General features: G+C 33.5%; 1 protein-coding gene across 1 annotated transcript; it reads right to left on the reverse strand.

Annotated features, from left to right (window-relative positions):
* Nucleotides 1-4474: 4474 nt before the first annotated feature.
* LOC147386857 (uncharacterized) lies at nt 4475-6536 on the reverse strand. Its single transcript, XM_086424631.1, has 4 exons — nt 6195-6536; nt 5533-6111; nt 4608-4931; nt 4475-4525 (listed from the first exon to the last, which is right to left on the reverse strand). The coding sequence occupies exons 1-4, from the start codon at nt 6534-6536 to the stop codon at nt 4475-4477; spliced, it is 1296 nt and encodes a 431-aa protein (XP_086280757.1).
* Nucleotides 6537-19234: the final 12698 nt, after the last annotated feature.

Below are 19234 nucleotides of genomic sequence, written 5' to 3' on the forward strand. Positions count from 1 at the left end.
GTGGTTTTGTTTCACTCATATAACTATCGGGTTTTTTTCATCACACCCTGAGTGATGAAATAAAAAATGAAGATATCTATTCAATACATTCAACTTTTGTATTAGAAAAAAAGAAATAGGTGAAAGTTATGTTTCAACGAAGTGCAGTTAGATATTGCTAGCACACAGATTTACTGGTATTTCATAACTAATTGGTGGAGGTAGACAAAATTTTTGATATAGTGGAAAGCCTTTTCAACTGTATTGTTATTATTGATTGATTCTTGCTTTTTTTATTTATGTCATTGTTAAGTAGAAGAATCACGATCTTTCTGATAAAGGTTTGATCATAAAATTTTGTGTGAAAAGGCTTACTTATTTTTTGGCTATATCGAACCCAACTAATTTGCACGAATAGAAGTCATTCCCCTGCAACTCCTGGGTGTTAGACATACTACTTGTAGCCAATCAAGGCCAATTGTCCACAATGGTTACAAGTAGAAATATGACAATGTATTAGATTTTTGAAGTCATCTGAATTTGAATGAAGTTTATATGAAAGGTTAGTATCACTCAGGAGGGAAGCATCGGCTTAATATCCAGCATAAAATGCATCCTTCAATAGACTTATTTCCAAACTCAAAGTTCTAAGAGTAGATTTTTGGTGCTCCTAATGTAGAACAAAGAAGTTATGTAAGGAATTATCTTTAAAAAGTAGCTATGTTTGCTTCTTATTCTTTCGTAAATGTTATCATATGGCAAGGAATAATTTAATTACCACTACGACTCAAGAAAATACAGAGGTAACTGTAGTTTTCTATTTTTATTTTTTATGCAGGCTAGCCTTTTCAAAGATACAATTACTATTGATTGATTTTTGTTTCTTCTAAAATAATTTATTGTGACTAATAACTTAATTTAAATTAAACCATATCGAGTTTGATGGTAGAAAGCCCATTTAAAGATATGAGAAATTGATGCATAATGTTTCGAGCTCAATGTTTTGTATCAATCTTGGACAATATATGTAGATATATGAGGATTCAAAAGCTTTCGAGGTTTTGATCTCATCTACTTGAGGTTTAAGAGTCGCCACCATTCAAAGAGTTTGGGTTGGAATGAAAAACACTAAAATATTTTAAAATTTGTTTTACTTGGCTTGTAGTGACTCACATAACCAAAGGATAAAAGAGAAAGATCTACCTAGAGAATTAAGGTAAGGAGGTTCGATTGAAGGAGAAGGAAGGTGTTCGACACCTTGTCCCTCCCATCCAAAAATGGTTACCATTAATGGCCAATGGTGAAATAAGAAACTCAATTTCTGGGTTTTAAAAGTAGAGGGAATTATAGAGCGAATTTATGAAAAATTGACAATAATCTAGTTTTAGGAAAATGAAGAATTAAACTATTAAGTAAACTAAAACTAGAAAAATGTGCTTATTGAAATTTTTTATGAGCTAAGGATTTAGGTGGAAATCCACATGGATTTCACTATCTTGGTTACCAAAACTTTTTTAGAAGCTTATATGCTTACTTTGAAGCATTTATTTTTTGTTTTGTTGATTTAACCTTTCGGATGTTTTCATGAGTTGAAAATCACAATAGAAAAACTAAGGACCTTTATGCATGCTTTGTGTCTTCTTTGAGGCTGTTTTTGCATTGGCTTAGTGTAGACACCTTATTTTTGCATCCGTCTGACTTGGCGATCTGTCACCTGGATGCTATGGATTCTTAATGATGAACGCAAAAAACTCGAAAGCTTGTGAGAAGTCCCCTTCCAATTCTCTCTATCTTCCTTCTCCTTGTCACGTGATATAGAATTACGCACACTTAGGATTGCCACACTTTCCACCTAACTTAGCACGTACGTTTAGGTTCATTACACATTTGGATAACTTAGAGACTTCACTACACTAAGAAAATACGACCTTGAGACTTAGAAATTATCACATTGGAATCGAAAGAAATCTCATGCCAAAATTTATAAAAAAATCAACAAAATGATGAAAATACCCCTTATGAATTTCGGACATCCGAAAGGTCTCGAAAGAATCTCTATTGCACTTAGAATGGGATTTTGAGTCTAACGGGATTCAAATTGACAAAATTGGAAAAGTTTATGAAAAAATCACAAAATAACCAAAATGCCCCTCGACGTTCAACTTGTACGTAGAGACCTTGACCATTAGGAAAATCAAAATAAAACAACTAACTTGAAACTTTTTAAATCAATACGAAAATTAAACGTTAAACAATTAATGTGAAAATTTTCAAATCAACATTAAAACTAAAATTTAATCAAGCCATCAACATTTAAATCAAAATCCAATCAACCGATTAACATTTAAATTAAAATCCAAATCAACCAATTAACATTCAAATTAAAATTCAATCAACCAATCAAATTGAAATTAAATCCGATCGACCAATTAACAGTGAAATTAATATCCAATCGATCAATCAAATTAAATTTAAAATTAAAATGTAATCAACCAATCGAATTGAAATCTTAATTTAATTAATCAATCAATATCGAAAAATGAAACACAATTAACTCATCAAATTAAAATCAAACAAAAATTAAAAATTGAAAAAAAATTAATTAACCAATCAAAATTAAAAATCGAAGGTTAAGCAATAATGACCCACCAATATACCACGTGTTGTGAAGCATGGGATCATGGTCCCTTTCCTTCTAAATTCAAAAGAGAGATATTCTCTCTATTGGTTCGATCAAAGAAAGAAACAAATAAAATAAAAAAGAAAAGAAATAAAATAAGAACATCAAAAAGAAAAGAAAGAGAAATTTATAAAAAGAGAAAATAGAAAATAAACTCTATATAAAGAGCCATGTCTTTCTTTTGGATAAAAAAAAGGAGTTAACAAAAAAATAGCAAGAGGGAGGTTGACATCTTTTTGAACCCATCAAAGGGAGGACGTTCTTGAAATAGCAAAAAAAAAAAAAAAAAAGAAAAGAACAAAAAAAGAACCGAAGGAAAAACGAAAAAAAAAAGGTCTCTCTCTCCAACGAAGCTTCTTCTTCTTCCTCACGGACTGGTTTTTCTCCATTGGACCTTCATTCCCCCACAGACCCTTTCTTCCTCTTCATTAAACCTGCGGCATACCCCTCTCCCTGCACTCATTTTTCTCTGCCTACACCTCACATCTCAACCCCTTCATCTTCTTCTTCTTCGGCTTGACCTGCAACATAACCCACTGTAGTCACACCTGCAACGCACCCTACTGCTGCGACTTCTCCCTTGCTTCCCCGCCTCCTTCTCTTTTTATCACCTCCGTTCCCCCTCGCAGGCCAGCCATCGCCTCTTTTACAACGACTCGAAGCAGCCACCTTCACCTCTCCGTTCAGTGTGAGAGACCTCATCTCTCTTTTCAAACTTGGTCTTCCCTTTTCTTCATCCCAGCACGCTCATCTCCCGGTACAGCCATTGCCATCATCTGCATTGCCCTCTACCATCCTCCCTTTTATCTCTTGGTTCAGCCATTATCATCATCTGCAGCACCCTCTTTTACTCACGGTTTCAGAACACAGCCACTGCTTATTTTTCGCTTCTCTTTGTTGTTCTCCATAGCAGCGATAAACGTTCTCCTTGCCTTAGTCAGCATCTCCACGCTACTCCGAGTTTTGTTTGAAGGAACCATAGCCAACCACCACTCCACCATTGAGGTAAGTTTGGTGTAATTTCAATTTTTGATTTTTTCTTTTTCTTCTCTTTCTCATTAAGGGTATGTTTGGTAACACTTCTGAAGTCTGAAGTCTGAAGTCTGAAGTTTGAAATCTGAAGTCTGAAATCTGAAATCTGGAATCTTATTCTGGAAAAGTTGTTTGTTTATAACTTTTAAGAGCTTCTGATTACAAATAGAATTTTAAAACATAATGGTCATTTTGACAACATTACCTTTTTATAATTCTAATAAATTGTTTTTACTAAAAACCATAACATGTTACGCATAATGAAACCATCAACATATTTCAAATTAAATAATCCAAAAGTATTGTTTTTAAATTGAATTCATACTTGAAAAATTACATTCTAACAAAGTAATACTCAAACAATAAACAATCATTCATTTTCTAGTTGAATTGCAATTTGATCACGTAAAGCGATCATATCAGCTTGTGCTTGCGATGAGAATATGTCATTATAACATGGTGGATCATGTGATGGTTCGGATTCTACTAAAAAATTACTCTCTTCGTCGACATCAACTTCATATTGTCGAAACAACTCATCATGGAGAGAAACACGACGTAAGAAATTGTGTATTGCCATGCATGCAATAACAATGTCCCGTTGAGTGTGATAATCATATGAAGGCATTCTGTTCAAAATTGGGAATCTTTTTTTCCATACACCAAAGGTCCTCTCAATGACATTCCTTAATCGAGCGTGTGCATGATTAAATTTCTCCTTTCTACCCATTGCACGCGTTCCTCGATATGTTCTTAGCCAATAGCGTGTGTTACGATATGGAGTCATAAAACCTCTAGTGTGTGTGTATGCAGCGTCGCATAAATAATACATATCTGCAACAAATATAAAACATATGTAAAATTTATATTATTGATTATAAGATTAATTTCAAAATAATAATTTGAAAATACATACCTGAAGGAGGCATTGGAAAATTGTTAATCGGGTTCGCAGTGTCTCATTTAATACCCTCGAGTCATGTGCAATTCCTTCCCATCCAGCCATCACATATATGAACTTCATATCAAAATCACACACCGCCATTACATTTTGAAAACATTTTCCCTGTCCCCTTCCTCTAAATGGGACTTGTTGATCAAGCGGAATGTGCGCATCAATTAGTGTGCCATCTAAAGCACCGACAGCACCCTTAAATGGCCCTTCTCTCAAATGTACATGAGATCGAATTTCTCCCATTGGCTTGTCAAATGCTGGGGGGACTATTATCTCTCGTGCAAACTGTATCATTGCATCCAACACTTCATGAAAATACCTACTTACGGTTTCTCCAGAATGTTGGAATCGATATTTTACTAATCGATTCCGACAATTATGACATATTGTCATAAAAAACATTACCATTTTCTCTTCTACGTCTATATATCTACTATCATTTAACCAATTTTTATCTCGAAAATATTGACATAATTGTACAAAAGCATTCTTCTCCATCCTAAATATCTCGTACATTTGTGTTGAAGATCCTTCCAAAAGTTCTCGCACATATGCCTTGCCAGAAAGTGATGATGTGTACAACCTTTGTCGAACATTCATACGATTTTTAAGTTTAAGCATAAAAAGTAATATTACCAATCTCATCAACAACCATTGTTTTGACGTCATTATCACTAAACACAATGAAAAATTAAAAAAAGTTAGTATTAATTGAAGCTGTAAAAAAAGATTTTTCAAACATGCAATCTATTTAGTAAGTTAAAACATGCATATTCGATTAGGTAACAAGATAATAATTCCAATTAAACAATCAAAAATTTCATAATATTACCAATACATCATTGGTTTTTAATAAAAAAATGTTTGACTTCAATTAATTATTTACAATAAACTCCAAAAATTGAACCCTCTCTGCTTCATTATCCAAGTCCATAAATGCGTATTCCAATTTCGGTAGTTGTGCAAATTTCAATATAGCAACATGATAAGTATGAATACTTATCACTCCTAAGTTCTTCAAATCCTTCATAACTTCATTCACATCTTTAAAACAAGGTCCCTTGTTAGCCTCTTCTTTGTTAATCTGTTCTTCGATGACATTAATAAGCCTTTCCAAGTTTTTTTCAATAGTGTCACCACTATTCGAATTCCTACGTTTCTTCTTCATCGGACCTTGTGATGTATTCTCTTCAAGTGGGGTATTAGGGGTGCCTTCCACACTTACACCTTGGAAGTATGTATCCCCTTCCCCTAAAAATGAGTCACCATAAGTGTCTTCAGCGTCCAAATTTGTGTACTCCATAGGTTCAGGACCATTCACATCGCTATCAACAGTAGGGCGCGGGATCGATGAGAAGGGGCTCCATGCTTTATCGCCATTTGAAAGAGTACTTTCAAATACACCCATCATCAATTCAGCATCTACAAGAGGTTTGTTCCTAAACTTCTTAGCTTCGGGAATTCTCTATTTCAAACAATAATATAAAAATAATTAGACTAAGTCTAGTTAATCAAGTTAAAAATATGTACGTAAGATTAGAGACTTGCCTCTAAGACATCATCCCACTTCTGCGGAGGCCAATTTATAGTATTGATATCCGCACTAAGCCCATGCCCGGACAATCCAACAAGTTTTCGCCATATGTTGTAATCAGCCCTCAAGTAATCATATTGATTCTTGAACACTTTATGACTAAAATTCACTCCCCATGCCTTATTGAATTCAGATTCTAATCTTTTCCATGAAGCACTGGTAAGAGATACTCCTCTGTACCCTTCCTTGTTCACCTCACTTAAGCACAACTCAAGAAAGTGTTTCCTTTTCGATTGGTCTGTAGAAAAGTCTGCTCTATCAACACTCTTTTCTTTATCTTTATTTTTGTGAGCCATATCTATGAATAACAATGAAATGGAAGTATAAATCAAATGGAGCCAATACCACAACAATATATCTAATGACCGAGCTTTATGCAAGAAGAAAAACAAAAAAGAAAGAATGAAAGATGTTAAAAAGGGTTCGATTTCTACTTTTTATTCGATTTCTCCATAATAGGTTCGGTTGGTTGTTTGAAATTTTGGGATTTTATTGAAATTTTGATTTTTGTTATTGTTTCATTATTTCACAATTACAAATCTTAGAAGATTTTTATTTTTAATGGATCTTTGTTTTAATTTTTCATCGTAAATTTATATATGTGGGGAGTTCAAACTTTAACATGATGATCTCAACAAATAATAGATATTGGAATATAGGAAGAATCCCAATAATATTCAAATTTCAGGATTAATTTATATATGTGAGGAGTGTAAACTTTAACATGGTGGTCTCAACAAATAATGATATTGGAATATAGGAAGAATCACAATAATAGACATGCACATTATCATAGATGATTTTCACCCATATATTAAGAAAACACATATGTTTTCTATGTATGGCACGCAGCCCATACATATGTCAAGCCGTTTTATATGTATGGCACGCAGCCCAATATGTTTGTTTTTCCAATAAACACTGGTTATGGTTAAAAAAATCTGAAACTATGGTTATGGTTAAAATATTTGAAATTATGGTTAAAAAATCTGAACCAATTCTTTTTGGATTGTTTTCCAATAAACACTGGTTAAAAAATCTAAAACTATGGTTATGGTTAAAAAATCTGAAGTTATGGTTAAAAAATTTGAATTAATTCTTTTTGGATTGTTTTCCAATAAACACTGGTTAAAAAATCTAAAACTATGGTTACAAAACCTGAAACTATGGTTATGGTTAAAAAATCTGAAACTATGATTAAAAAATCTGAAATTATGGCTATGGTTAAAAAATCTAAAACTATGGTTAAAAAATCTGAACCAATTCTTTTTGGATTGTTTTCCAATAAATACTGGTTAAAAAATCTAAAACTATGGTTAAAAAATCTGAAACTATGATTAAAAAATCTAAAATTATGGTTATGGTTAAAAAATCTGAAACTATGGTTATGGTTAAAAAAATCTAAAACTATGGTTATGGTTAAAAAATCTGAAACTATGGTTAAAAAATTTGAAACAATACTTTTTAGATTGTTTTCCAATAAACAATGGTTAAAAAATTTGAAACTATATGATTGAAAAATCTGAAACTATGGTTATGGTTAAAAAATTTGAATCACTTCTTTTTGGATTGTTTTCCAATAAACACTGATTAAAAAATCTGGAAATATGGTTAAAAAAATCTGAAACTACATGGTAAAAAATCTGAACCAATTCTTTTTTGATTTGGTTTTCTCAATATTAGATTCACATGGTGTGATTAATCAAGAAAGAACAATAGAGTGGTGGTAGATGCACATACCTGCGTAGGTCTTGACGGCCGAGTTGGAGAGGAAGGAGATGAAGAAGAGAGAGGAGGTAAGGGTTTAACGTTTTTTTTTATAAGGGATAATAAATATAAATATATTTTTTTATAAGGGTATTTTAGGTAAAAATAATTTTTTAAGAAATCAGAAGTATCCTCCAGCGACTTTCTATCGCTGAATTTTTTCCGCTGAAATGAACCTCTTTTTCTGAAATCTGAAAGTTAACAAACATTTTTAACAAAGCTGAAGTCTGAATTTGAACGGTGGACCACCTCCATTCAGACTTCAGAACTGTTGCCAAACACAGTCTAAGCTTCATTCTTCCTCATTTTTCTATTTATTTTATATCATATTGGAGTTTCCCATTATTTTAGAATAGTGATTATCATGAAGCTTAGGGTATAGGAAGTTGTTAATCTCTTATTAGTTTTTCTCATATTAGTAGGATTAGGAATTATATAATTTTTTTGAAATTCATGATCGCCACGGTTAAGCTGATTTTATATGATGAAATTGTGCTTATTTGAATTCTTTTGGCAATAAGAACGATTTGAATCCTTTTGATAGTTTTTATGTTTAGAAATGGATAATCATTTAAGTTGATGGATTGTGATGAATAATGCTATGCTATGAGTTATTCGTGAAATTGATGAATATTTCAAACAAACTTTTTGTAAATCTGAAAGTTGGCATATATCTTTCTCTTGTTGATTTTGGGATTCCGCCTATGTGAGTGATTTGCCGATGTAGAAATTTTAATAATATGAAAATTCATGAATTGCACGTGTGTTGAAATTTTCTACTTAAATTTACAATATTCTATCGCGAAAATTCCTGTTCATATTCTCTATTTCGGAAAGTTCATGATCACAAGTTTCCATTTTATGGGGGGTTAATATTTGATGCTTTCTAATGTAGAAATTTCATATTTTACTACTATAAGAAAGTCCATATTTAGAAATTTCTCTTTTTTTGGTAATTACCCAATTCAGTAATTTTGTACTCTCTTGTCTAGAAGTTCTATATGGATTTATAATTTACTAATTGAGAAATCTCATGTTCTTTAGTAATTTTCTATTTTGAAAAATTATTTTTGTAAACTCTTAATTTGGAAACTCATCGTTTTGTAAACTTCTAATTTGGGAGCGTTCATATTTCCAATTTGGAAATTTTACATTTCTAATTTTTTTATTTAGAAAAATTTTCGCAAATTTCTGTTGTTATTGATTCGAAAAATATTTGTATGAGGATTTGTAGTTAACTTTAGACCATGGATTATAGAAGGCTTTCTCAAATATTTTATATCTTTATGCGAAATTTGAGAAATCATGTAATATTTGGAAAAATATTAGCCTTGAGATTCGTTTAGCACATCTGGTATAATTTGATGATAATGGGACCCTAGCTTGACTTTAGCCTCCACCCGTTGACCGTAGGATAGTTTGGATTGTAGTAGAGATTGATCATCTCGATTGGGCGGGTTCAGTGCCTAATACCTTCTAAAACCCGTAATCTAACCCCTTATCCATGTCTCTGATCCGTGGATCGATCTATATCCGTTTGGAGTTATCTATGGTTCCTAGACCTAAACTAGGTGGGGACTCCTTAATCTTTAAAAATCCTCATTTACCAATTGGACCCTTATCCACTATTTAGTGAAAACGGGTTGAGGCGATGTCACTTAGAGAGTTAGGTAGTGATCTAGGGAGATCACCACCTTTGACATTTAATCTCTTTGAAAAGAAAGGATGTGGTATGTGCAAGTGTATATGCATGAGAGGATTTACAAAGAGAAAATCACTTCAAAAGGGTTTACTCTCTAGCTCTTAAGTCATTGCAATAAAATAAGAAAGACATTACAACTAAGAATGTAAACTTTCCTAGAAAATAGATTAACTAAACAACACTTGCTAGAAATTAAAAATTCTCTCAAGGAGCTTATTAAGGCCTTATTGAAAGCGATTACCTCAGTAGGAAGGATTACTCTCTACAACCAAGACTTAAACTATGAGCTTTACAAGTCTCCATTGCTTAGAATTGAAAGAACATAAAAGAAAGGCACCTGAAATGTAAAGAGAGGGATTTAGATAAATGTGGGGAGTGAGAGGGGATTAACTATATAAAAAAACAAAACAAAAATAACTCTTCCCCACCTTGGTTTCTTCTTCTTCCTCTTTCTTTGTCTTTCTCTTGGTTTAGGTTTCTTAGAGGTTCAAGAAAAGATTTGGGTAGATTTTGGTAGGCTAGTTTGACAAAATTTTGGTATCACTTAAGCTCCTCTTTCTTTTTGTCTTGTATAGGCATTATTTTTATAGGTTTTTTTTATAGATCATTGAGATAAATTTGTCCAAAATCCTCGAGTTCCCAATATTCTTACTAAACCACAAAGAAAGACTTTAATTTCCATCTATCATATAGTCTTTGATAGTTTTTTTTACAGTCTTAAGAGTCTTATCAATCATGATGATAAAATAATAAGATTGTAAAAGACAACATGTTCTAGAGAATTCTTGCGAGAGGTTAAAAGGGTCAAAAGGCCCAAACTTTGGATCAAATAATATTTGAATTAGGTTAGATGGCATGTATATATAGATTTGGGTTTTGACCATATTGTCTTCTAGCTTAAGAGCTTCTCCAACAACATAGAGATAAAGTGGTATTTGTGCACAAGTTCTAGAGGATTCTCTAGGTTGGACAAAAGAGACAAACCTCTTGAAATGTGTCTAATTAAATTGGATACCATGAAAATCTCTTGAATTGAAGATAAGATAAATGGGCATAAAAGTAAATTAGCTTCTCTTAGGCTAAATAAAATGAGGTTAAGGTGGTAATTCAACTAATGTGGGGACCGACACTTGACCAAGGGTCTTTGTTAGAAGGTTTGGAAAATTATTTGAATAAGTGTATTTGGTCTTTTTTTTTTAGAGATGGCTAGGGACATTCTTTCCAAAGGTTCAAGGAATAAGAATTGTTCCAAACGAAACTGATCGCGTAAAGGTTTGGTAGATGATCCTGCAGATCCTTCTCAAAAGGGAAAATGGCTTTGTTTTCCCCATGTTATGATAGCTGATCATTCAAGAGGAAGAAACATTTCATCCATAGAGCTGAAGCTTGTTGTGCTCACACCGATGACCAATCCTTTGAAGGTGCAGGATACAGAAAGGGACACATCACTTGATATGACAGCTTTAAGTAAATATCCTCCAACAACTTACTCTTTGAAGATGAGATTGATACAGAGCATCAACCATCTTTATGTTATCCTCCACATTATGACCAAACTCGCAATTGTCCACAGGTTATGTTGGCACAGAAAATCATGCAACATTTTACTCGATGGGATTCACATATTAAATCTCAAGGCGACATTCGATATCTCAGTGATTTTTGGGATTGGAGTTTGGATGTAAGCCATAAACTATAAAGCAAAAAAGCCGACAGCTTCCCTTAGTAAAGATATATTTGTAGCTAATAAAGAGTACAGTCGTCCTAACGGCATGTATCGAGTTTTATGTGAGTTTTGATGTCTCGAGACTAACACTTTTGTGACGGGTCATGAGGAAGTCGGCATGTATCGAGCTTTATGGAAGTACTTCTTGAATGACGTTACCTCCAAAATAAAATTTTGCATCGGCAAAATACGTTTTGGCCTTATCAAACGGTTGATCTTTGACTACTACACGTTTTTGTACACTATCTTGGTAATACTTGAAGCATTGATGTAACGTGGATAGTACTACTCCAATTTTATGTAACCATGGTCGACCGAGAAGCAAGTGATATAAAGTTTTATAATCAATCACGTGGAAGAGCGATGTTGACTCCAAATCTACGATAGACAACTTGACTCTTATCATGCCGATAGCTCTTTGACCACCCAAGTTGAAGCCTTGGATCATCAACTTACTGCAAGTAAGTTGATTTGACGAGATCTCAACTTGTTTCATGGTACGAATTAGCATGATGTTGACCGCAAAACCACAATCCAAGAGGATTCTTTGAACTTTATTTTCCCTAAAAAACCTATGACGTAACGAGGCCTTGAAATCGCCTCGACTTTTCTTCACTAAATAGTGGATATGGGTCAGATTTGTAAATGGGGGACTTTTGAGAAATGGAAGTCGCCACCTAGTTTAGGTCTAAGAATCAAAATTAATTCCAAATGGAAATGGGTTGATCTACGGATCAGAGAGATGGGTAAGGGGTCAGATTACGAGTTTCGGAAGGTGTTAGACACCGAACCCACCCGATCAGCATGATCGATCTCTACTACGATCCAAAACTAACTTATGGTCAACAGGAAAAATTACGGTCAAGACTATGGTCCAATCATCATCATCAATTTATATCAGGCTTGCCTAATGAATCCTATGGCTAAGATTCTCCCATCATTACATGATTATTCTTTGAATTCCACAAAAATAGAAAGATTTGAAAAAGTCATAATTAGCCCCATGATCTAAAATCAATTAAGAAATTTCACTTGCAAGTATTTCTCAAACTGTCTCAAATAGGAACTACCAAATTGGAAGTCATAGAGTTTCCAAATTGGGAATCTAAAATTTCACAAATTAGGATTCAAAAAATATACGTTGAATTCCCAAATTAACAATTTTAAAGGATACATTCTCCAAAGTAGCAAGTTTCTAGAAATGTAAAATTTTGAATTAGGAACTTCCAAATTTCCATATGAATGTGAACCTTCTAAATATAAAAATGTAGAATCTTCTAAAATAGGAAATTATTAAAATATGACATTTCTAAATTAGAAACCTATGAATATATTCTCCCAAAATAGAAAACTATGCAATCCCATATTAGAAAGTTTCCAAATATGAATTTTCCAATGATCCACAAATAATTTTCAAAAAAGAGAATTATATAAACAATGAAGTCAAAGCTTATGGATTTGTCAAGAGTCAACCAATTGGAAATTTACCAAAAAACAAAGAATTCAGGTTATTATACTTACAAATTGGAGATTGATAAATATCATTGTATAAAATTTTCAAATTTGAAGGAAAATCCATAAGAAAAATTCCATATTCATCGAACCCTTAAACTAATCAAACGACCATGCATACATGATTTTCAATTTTGTCAAAATGGCTTTCATTCAACGGCATGCATATTCATCAAGTCAAGGGGTACCTCAATCACAGGAAAAAAAAATCTTAAAATAATAAGAAGAGCCCGAAAATCATCATAAATCATATAAATCTAACTTGAGCATAATGATCATGATAAAAAAAAAATCCTCTAATCCTTCTAACATGCAACAATAAAATAAAATAACAAATAAAAATAAACAAGATAGAGGCATAAAAATATTCTCCTAACCTATCAATATAAAAACACAAAAGTACCTAAAAAAATCTCTCTAACCCTATTAATATGCAAGGACAAACAAAAATGTAGCAAAAGACGTAAAGGGAAAACAAACTTTCTAATCCTATTGATATGCAAATATAAAAAATACACAAAAAAAAAAAAATCTAATCCTACTAACGTGCATAAGTAAACGAGAAAAATAAAAACAAAAAATTCATAAAAAAAATGTTTTCATAATTTTATTGACATGCAAAAATCAAACAAAACATAAAAACAATGCATCTCCCTTATTACAGACCATCCAAGACGCAACAAAACGTTACGTGGTATAAAAAAAATCCTCCCTAAACCAATTTCATGATGATCATGGCACCAAAATCAACATGAACCCTTAATATGAGGAAATCATACAGAAACAGAGAGGTAAGTGACAATGTACCATGAAGAACACGAAGAAAAATAAATAAAAACCGACTTACTTACTGATTCGAAAATGACGGATTGGTTCCTTCGGATATGATCCCAATGGCTTGTGTGCACTGTGGCTGTGGAGATGTCAACAGATAGAGAGAGGGAGATTTCCTTTTGCAGAGAAAAGTAGAAGGAGGTTGCTGAGTGTTGGGCAGCAAGAAACAGAGAGAGAGGATGGCTGGGGCGTTGGATACTGCAGTAACGAATTGAATAGGGGGGTGGGCAGCAAGGTGCAGGTTTAATAGAGATGAAGGAGATGATGAAGATGTGGGCTGTAGCAGTGATGATGCTGGAGATGGTGAAGGTAGTAGATGGTTGTGTTGAAGACCTGGAGAGAGGGGCTGATGCAAGGCTGTTGAATGTGTGACAATCAAATGTAGAAGAGGACGTGGAGATGGTGAAGAGAGTAGAGAGAGTAAGAGTGCAGAGAGAAAGGACGTTTGGGCAGCAAAGTCGTGATGGTGATGGAGGGTTGTGTTGCAGACTCTGTGGAGAAGAGGAAGAAAAAGAAGAAGGCGTGAAGAGGAGCTATCCTTCTTTTTTTTTTGCTGAAGAGGAGAGTGGTGTTGCAGGAGCTGTGTTGAGGACGTGGTAGAGAGAGAGAGACAAAGGAGAATCCTACCAAAGGAGAAGAAAACGTGAAGAGGGTTGTCTAGCCGAAGATGAGAGAGCCCCCAAGAGAGAGAGACGTCTTTTTTTATTGAACAAAGTTTCCATTTTTGTTATTTCTAATTCTTTTATTTCATTCTTTTTTTTTTGTTTTTACACGTCCTTTGGGAGAATGATGGTGGAGCGATCCCCTACTCCTCGTAGCGTTGGTTGTCCCTTGTTATAGCGTTGTGATTGGTTGAGGATTTTCATTTTGGGTTCATTTTTAATGGGATTTCATCGACATTTTGATTTTGATTTGGTACTTAAAATTTTTAAATTTGAGTTTGTGTTTTATTTTGAATTATTCAATTAAGATTTAATTTCAATTTGATTTTATCGATCGAGTTTGATCTTGGATTGGATTAATTTTGGATTTTAAATTTGTCGATTAGATTTGAGTTTAATTTTGAGGATTGGTTAATTGGAATTTTGGTTGATCGATTTGAAATTTTTTTTGATTGGATTTAATTTGTTGATTACGTTTTTATTTTAATTTGATCGGGTTTGATTTTCATTTTAAATGTTTAATTGTTTAATTTTAATTTTAATTGTTGATTGATTTTAATTTTAATTGTTGCTTGATTTTAATTTTAATTGTTTAATTTTTAATTTCAATCGTTTGACTTTGAATTGTTTAATTTTTTATTTGAGTTTTATTTTTAGTTTTAATTGTTTGAATTTGAATTGTTTAATTTTTTAATTTGAGTTTTATTTTTATTTAGATTGGATTTTAACTGGATTTCGATTTTTATTACATTTTCCTAAGGATCGGGATCTCTAAGTTGAATTTGGAGGTTGAAGGGCATTTCGGTCATTTTTATGATTACTCTTAAATTTCTCTGTTTTCGTCGATTTGGGTCCCGTTAGATTTGAAATCATGTTCTGAGTTCAATGGAGGTACTTTCGAAGTCTTTCGGAGGTCTAAAATTTATAAAGGGTATTTTCGTCATTTTGTCAATTTTTACAGATTTTTACGAATTTTAATGTGAGATTTCTTTCAGTTCCAACGTGATTATTTCAAAGTTTCAAAGTCATATTTTCCTAGCGTAGCGAAGTCTCTAGGTTATCGAACTGTGTAGTGAACCTAAGCGTACGTGCTTGCTAAATCGGGTATAAGGTGTAATGATCCTAAGTGTGCGTAAATTTCTATATCGAGTCGTAACGAACAGGGGAGATAAAAAGATTGGAAATGGGAAGAAACAGGGATAGTACTCACAAGCCTTTGAGTTCTTTATGTTCATCATTAGGAATTCACGGTAACCGGGTGACGAATTGTCGAATTAGGCATATACAAAAATGGGGTGTCTACAGGTCTATTGTGAGGTCGAGACCCCAATTGGAGATCCTCATCAGTAAAGGTAATTGTGGCCATGCACATACTATCTTATTATGGATCTATGTCAGGTTGAACTTCTTGTTTTGATTCAGTTGAGCTTTGCTTTGAAGTAAGCTGAACTTTTTGGAATTTACTAGAAAAATCCAAGTCGTCCTGCGATTCTTCTATTTCTAAGATGTTATTGTCTTTCTCAAGCCGTTGATCTCCATCACTGGAAGTAGTAGGATGTTCTTTGGACCTATCATCAATATCATCTTCTAGCACTTTCGCTTCCACTTGATGACATGAAACCATGTAGACTTCCTTCAAAAGTTTCTTGGGTAAGAATTCTAGAAGAGTAACCAGCACACAGGGAGATTACTAAAAGATGTCTTCGGGGTCTACGGGCGGAACTTGGAAAGCCTTCTTCTTTGTTGCTTTCTTTCGTTTCTTTGACCTTGTACTTGATTTTGACTTTCTTCTCTTAAACTTTGGCTTTGGGGTAGGAAGAGTTGGCACATGTGTAAAATGTCTTTTTTGTCGAGTATTAACCGTCGACCCCTCATCATCTACTAAAGCATACTTTTAAATGTTTGACTTTGATTTTGAAGCCGAATGAGATTGTGGTCTTCGTTGAGGTGAAGTGGGAAATGTGATGATATTTATTTGATTTGGCCTTGTACCCAGCATGGGATGGGCCTTTTCAACATCCGAATGTATGGACATGAGTTGTGATGGTTTAGGTAAAACTTTGGTGATTTGAGGAGACGAAGTCTGTGTTGCATACTGACTTGCTAAGAGTATTGGATCAAAAGTTCCATAGGTGACAAAGGTCATGTTAGAAGTAGCAACATTTTCGACACAGTCAAATTCAACTTTCTCTTGACGTGCCAAACCCATAATTTTCTCCTTGAAGATAAAATATTTTTCAATCGGATGACTAATTACCCTATGATAACGACAATACTTTGGATCATTGTCGCGACTGACTTCCTCTGGTCGTTTGGGTATCGGAAGTTCAATGAGCTTTAATTTCAACAGCTCTTCGAACATGCCCAAGATTTCAATATCAGGAAACAAGTATTCTTTCGCTTCAAGTTCTTTGAGAGTTTTCCAAGCTTTTCCTTTTTCTTATGTTGAATCAGCTTTTAACTGATCTTCTCTTCTTTTACATGTGATTTTGACTGGTTTGCTGGTGGTGGTAGACAAGACTTCTTTAGTTTTGAAGGATTTGTCATCCTTTTTTTCCTGCTTTCGAGACTCGTTTGGTCGTGGAGTATGATGCACAGCTATACCCTGCTCCATGTCGTGAGCTCGAGTAGCTAGCTCTTCGAAAATATGTGGTTTAATTCTTTTCAAGATGTAAAGGAGTTGGCAATGCATCCATTGAACACACATCTTAATAGTAAAAGATTGAGATAGTCGATCCATGCAGTTGAGGGAAAGATTTCTCCAGCACTCTATGTACTCGACGACTGGTTCATCCTTTCTTTGTTTGACGGCAGCGAGCTCCACCATACTTACTGTTCTTCTAGTGCTGTAGAAGTGATCGAGGAACACTCTTTCAAGTTGATCCCAACTATCTATTGAGTTAGGTTCTAAGTCGGTGTACCAATCTAACGCATTGCCGCGAAGGAAGCGAACGAATTGATGCCTGCCCTGATTAATGGATCACTTGATTTTTATTTAGATCACGGGCTTTATCTTCGAAAACCCAAACCCAAACCATATGAGGCCTGCCCTGATTAATGGACCCCCAATTTGGGTGCGAGGCCTATTTATAACTTTAGGGACTTTATTTTATTTATAAAATTTGTAAAGGCCTCCTCAAAATTTTGGTGCCTACAGATACTAGATGGAAAAAAGAGGATACCTAGAACTAATGTATCATTTAATTATTTAAATGATATATATTTCTCCCGAGAGTTAATTATTTAAATGCACTATGTGAAAACCGAAAAATTTGATAGAGAAAATTGACCGGCCAAGCCCACGAATTTTAGAAATTGAATTTTGACAGCCTAGGACCATCGAAATTCTTGATGTTCTTAGATTTGATGGTTTAAAGCTGTTAAATTTCTCCCATCCTTCATTAATTTGACAGTTTCGACCTGTAAAAAAAAATTTGACAATAAAAAGTTTGACTCCAATTCGACCTCTTGGTCCGTCGAATTTTCTGAAATTTGATGGCCCAAATCTCTCAAATTTGGCCTTTTTTTACATTGTGATTAGGCCTGTCAATGGATAGTCGAAAATTCGAATCCGATTCGAATTTGTATTCGAAATTTTGGATATCGAATTCGAATTCGGATATATTCAAAGTATTCAAACAGATTTTAGATACGAATTCGGATGTTGATACATTCAAATCGTTAATATCTGATCCGATAACCATCCATATTTTACTTTGAATTTATATTATATATAAATAAAAGTAAAAGAAAGCTTTTTTATATTATATATTATATATAAATAAAAATCATCATTATGAAAAGACTTTTTATATTATATAAATAAAAGGTGTTAGGCAATTTTTTCTATTATATATTATATATCAACAAAATCATCATTATACAAGACTTTTTATATTATATAAATAAAAAGTGTCTGACAACTTTTTCTATTACATATTATTTATAAGCAAAAGTCATCCTTATACGAGACTTTTGAGTAGGTCCCTCTCTCTCTCCCTCCTTTCTCTCTCTCTCTATATCCAGTAAAGAGATATCTTTGAGGACATGGCAGCCTCGATGCTTATAGTCGAACAAGAGCTTCGATCAAATAGATGATCGGTGATCGCTAAACATGTAGAGATAAGATACTTGAGTTGGACATCCAAATCAAAGGTAAAATCTCACCATAGCTCTATCGCCATGGTAGACTTCGAAAACTCATCATCACTTGTCTTCTCCGTGTGTTGAGATCTTAGGTTTCAACTTTCAAATGATTACTCTCTCTCTCTCTTCCTTTAAACTACAACAAAAAGACTCTTAATATTTTGGGTTGAAGATGACTGGATTGGAGAGGAGAAATTTTAGGGCTTTTGGTTATGGGTTGAAGATGAGGTCATCTCGATCAATCATAGATTAACTTCGAATCGGATAATATAGGATATCCGACAAGTCAGTTGAATTCGGATTCGAATATCAATGTATTACATCCGATCGGATTCGGATTCGGATTTGAATTCGAATTCAAATATCGATATTTTTTTTTCGGATTCGAATTCGGATATAGACATATCCGATCGGATATCTATCCATTGACAGTCCTAATTGTGATGGGTCCATTCATTTTTGGAACTAATTATATATAATTTCTAAGAAGAACTAGATATTATAACGAAAATCAAATAATTCGGTTCTAATGGATTCAATTGAATTTGGAAAAAGGAAATGCTGAAGTAACATTAAAATGTATATCGATTCACACATCGCTAACATGAATTTGTCGACAATAAATTTCAACGAATCTACCTCGAG

This window comes from Akebia trifoliata, chromosome 14 (genome assembly GCF_017979445.1).
Source record: "Akebia trifoliata isolate Shusen 1 chromosome 14, ASM1797944v1, whole genome shotgun sequence".
In the NCBI taxonomy this organism is placed as follows: domain Eukaryota; kingdom Viridiplantae; phylum Streptophyta; class Magnoliopsida; order Ranunculales; family Lardizabalaceae; genus Akebia; species Akebia trifoliata.